Here is a 3,625-nt window from a genome sequence, read left to right as displayed (position 1 = left end):
ATCATGGCATCTGGTCCCATCACTTCATGGGAAATAGATGGGGAAACAGTGGAAACAGTGTCAGACTTTATTTTTGGGGGCTCCAAAATCACTGCAGATGGTGATTGCAGCCATGAAATTAAAAGACACTTACTCCTTGGAAGGAAAGTTATGACTAACCTAAATAGCATATTCAAAAGCAGAGACATTACTTTGCCAACAAAGGTCCGTCTAGTCAAGGCTATGGTTTTTCCAGAGGTCATGTATGGATGTGCGAGTTGGACTGTGAAGAAGGCTGAGCGCCGAAGAATTGATGCTTTTGAACTGTGGTGTTGGAGAAGACTCTTGAGAGTCCCTTGGACTGCAAGGACATTCAACCAGTCCATTCTGAAGGAGATCAGCCCTGGGATTTCTTTGGAGGGAATGATGCTGAAGCTGAAACTCCAGTACTTTGGCCACCTTATGGGAAGAGTTGACTCATTGGAAAAGACTCTGATGCTGGGAGGGATTTGGGGCAGGAGGAGAAGGGGACGACAGAGGATGAGATGGCTGGATGGCATTACTGATTTGATGGACGTGAGTCTCAGTGAACTCCGGGAGTTGGTGATGGACAGGGAGGCCTGGCATGCTGCGATTCATGGGGTCGCAAAGAGTCGGACACGACAGAGTGACTGAACTGAACTGAACTGATACTATTGTTCATACAATATTCTGAAGAATAAATGTTCTAAGAAAGTCTTTGACTTCATAAATATCCATAATATCAGAACATGCTATAATATTCCAGGTAAGGAAAGACATAGATTTTGAAGATAAAATAATCACTACCTTTATTTTTAATATCTAATAATACCTTATAATTAATAGCATAACAATACAAAACAGACTTTTAATTCCAATTTCAAACATAAAACTCTTAAAAATATTTAAGCATCATGTTTTGAACAGTTCTTCTCAGGTTGCTGAATATAAAAATACCTTTTCTTATTTTCTTGAGTACTTTGGGACTCTCCTAGTTTTAACAGTTCTCTGTGCAACTGCAATCGTTCCATTTCTATAATTCTCAAGAGATCATCACGTGACTGTAACTCACTTTTCACTTCTGAGAGTCCTGCTTCCATGGCCTAAATAAAAACATCAAAATTTTTCAATGCTCACATTTGGATATCATGATGTATGCAATACATTTTAAAATATTTAATATATATGAAGCATCCTAATTTCAAATGACCTGATACCTAGTCCTTTGCTGGCTTAGCTTTACAGAATTTCATTCATTTATTCAACAAATACTTACTGAACTCTTAACTCTGCTCAGCACTGAGGATACAGACACAGGATCTGTCCTCACAAGCTCACAGTCTAGTAATAAAGACAAAGAATCATCCACATATGGCCATACTATATGAAAGAGGGAAACATAAAAGCATGAGTACCAATGCATAAAATTTTGATTAATGCAAATAATTGCGAATGGCCAAGAAAAACCTAATTTCAAAGCTGGCCAACAACGTGAATTATAAACTGTGGTTTATGGTTCCATTATTGCCCAACAGTAGCCCTACTTTAGCTGGTAACTAGAAACACCAGCAATCCTGTGAGCCCCATGTTTTATTTGGATAATAGCAGAGGCTTGAGCAAGTTTAGAAGCTGTTGGGAAGGATCCAGCTGGGACAGAGAAGGGTTAACACTGATGCTGTCACGGTCCAGAGAAGGTGGGTGAGGTGGGTCCCAAAGCACAAGTGAAAGAGTTGCCTAAAGGAGAAGAGAGTCCCGCTGCCCTTTCAACAGGAAAGAAAGGAGGAAGATGGAATGGAGACACATGCATTTGGAAGGAGGGGTAGGAGACCGGACATCTGTTGGCTTGTATTTTCCTTGTGAAGGACAAAGGCAATGCCAGTGGAAGGAGAGGTGGAAGTGGGCCTTGAAAAGGGAATTTCTGAGAGTGGAGAAGGTTCGAGATGGCCTGCAGTGAATCAGTCATCAAATCTACTGCCATTTTTCAGTTCAGTTTAGTTTAGTAGCTCAGTTGTGTCTGACTCTTTGGGACCCCATGAATCACAGCACGCCAGGCCTCCCTGTCCATCGCCAACTCCAGGAGTTTACTCAAACTCATGTCCATCGAGTCAGTGATGCCATCCAGACATCTCATCCTCTGTCGTCCCCTTCTCCTCCTGCCCCCAATCCCTCCAAACATCAGAGTCTTTTCCAGTGAGTCAACTCTGTGCATCAGGTGGCCAAAGCACTGGAGTTTCAGTGTCAACATCAGTCCTTCCAATGAACACACAGGACTGATTTCTTTTAGGATGGACTGGTTGGATCTCCTTGCAGTCCAAGGGACTCGCAAGAGTCTTCTCCAACACCACAGTTCAAAAGCACCAATTTTTCGGCACTCAGCTTTGTTCATAGTCCAGCTCTCACATCCATACATGACTACAGGAAAAACCATAGCCTTGACTAGATGGACCTTTGTTGGCAAAGTAATATCTCTGCTTTTCAATATGCTATTTAGGTTGGTCATAACTTTCCTTCAAAGGAGTAAGTGTCTTAATTTCATGGCTACAATCACCATCTGCAGTGATTTTGGAGCCCTAAAAAATAAAGTCTGACACTGTTTCCACTGTTTCCCCATCTATTTCCCATGAAGTGATGGGACCGGATGCCATGATCTTAGTTTTCTGAACATTGAGCTTTAAGCCAACTTCTTCATTCTCCTCTTTCACTTTCATCAAGAGGCTTTTTAGTTCTTCTTCACTTTCTGCCATAAGGGTGGTGTCATCTGAATATCTGAGGTTATTCATAGTTCTCCCAGCAATCTTGATTCTAGCTTGTGCTTCTTCCAGCCCAGCGTTTCTCATGATGTACTCTGCATATAAGTTAAATAAGCAGGGTGACAATACACAGCCTTGATGTACTCCTTTTCCTATTTGGAACCAGTCTGTTGTTCCATGTCCAGTTCTAACTGTTGCTTCCTGACCTGCATATAGGTTTCTCAAGGGCCAGGTCAGGTGGTCTGGTATTCCCATCTCTTTCAGAATTTTCCACAGTTTATTGTGATCCACACAGTCAAAGGCTTTGGCATAGTCAATAAAGCAGAAATAGATGTTTTTCTGGAACTCTCTTGAGTTTTCCGTGATCCAGCAGATGTTGTCAATTTGATCTCTGGTTCCTCTGCTTTTTCTAAAACCAGCTTGAATATCTGGAAGTTCATGGTTCATGTATTGCTGAAGCCTGGCTTTTTTGAGCATTACTTTACTAGCGTGTGAGATGAGTGCAATTGTGCAGTAGTTTGAGCATTCTTTGGCATTGCCTTTCTTTGGGATTGGAATGAAAACTGACCTTTTCCAGTCCTGTGGCCACTGCTGAGTTTTCCAAATTGGCTGGCATATTGGGTGCAGCACTTTCACAGCATCATCTTTCAGGATTTGAAATAGCTCAACTGGAATTCCATCATCTCCACTAGCTTTATTCGTAGTGATGCTTCCTAAGGCCCACTTGACTTCACATTCCAGGATGTCTAGCTCTAGGTCAGTGATCACACTATCATGATTATCTGGGTCATGAAGATCTTTTTTGTACAGTTCTTCTGTGTATTTTTGCCATCTCTTCTTAATATCTTCTGCTTCTGTTAGGTCCCTACCATTTC

General features: G+C 41.7%; 1 protein-coding gene across 1 annotated transcript in view; it reads right to left on the bottom strand.

Annotated features, from left to right (window-relative positions):
* The window catches only part of CCDC67 (coiled-coil domain containing 67), a 140,206-nt gene that overhangs the window by 74,871 nt on the left and 61,710 nt on the right, over positions 1–3,625 (bottom strand). Inside the window, exon 8 of the mRNA XM_010855167.1 lies at positions 958–1,103. Within this exon, the coding sequence (XP_010853469.1) occupies positions 958–1,103 (146 nt within the window). The remainder of the gene's footprint in view (positions 1–957; positions 1,104–3,625) is intronic.

Source organism: Bison bison, unplaced genomic scaffold (assembly GCF_000754665.1).
Source record: "Bison bison bison isolate TAMUID 2011002044 unplaced genomic scaffold, Bison_UMD1.0 scf7180017864356, whole genome shotgun sequence".
Taxonomy (NCBI): domain Eukaryota; kingdom Metazoa; phylum Chordata; class Mammalia; order Artiodactyla; family Bovidae; genus Bison; species Bison bison.
This window is presented reverse-complemented; position numbering and strand designations above follow the sequence as displayed.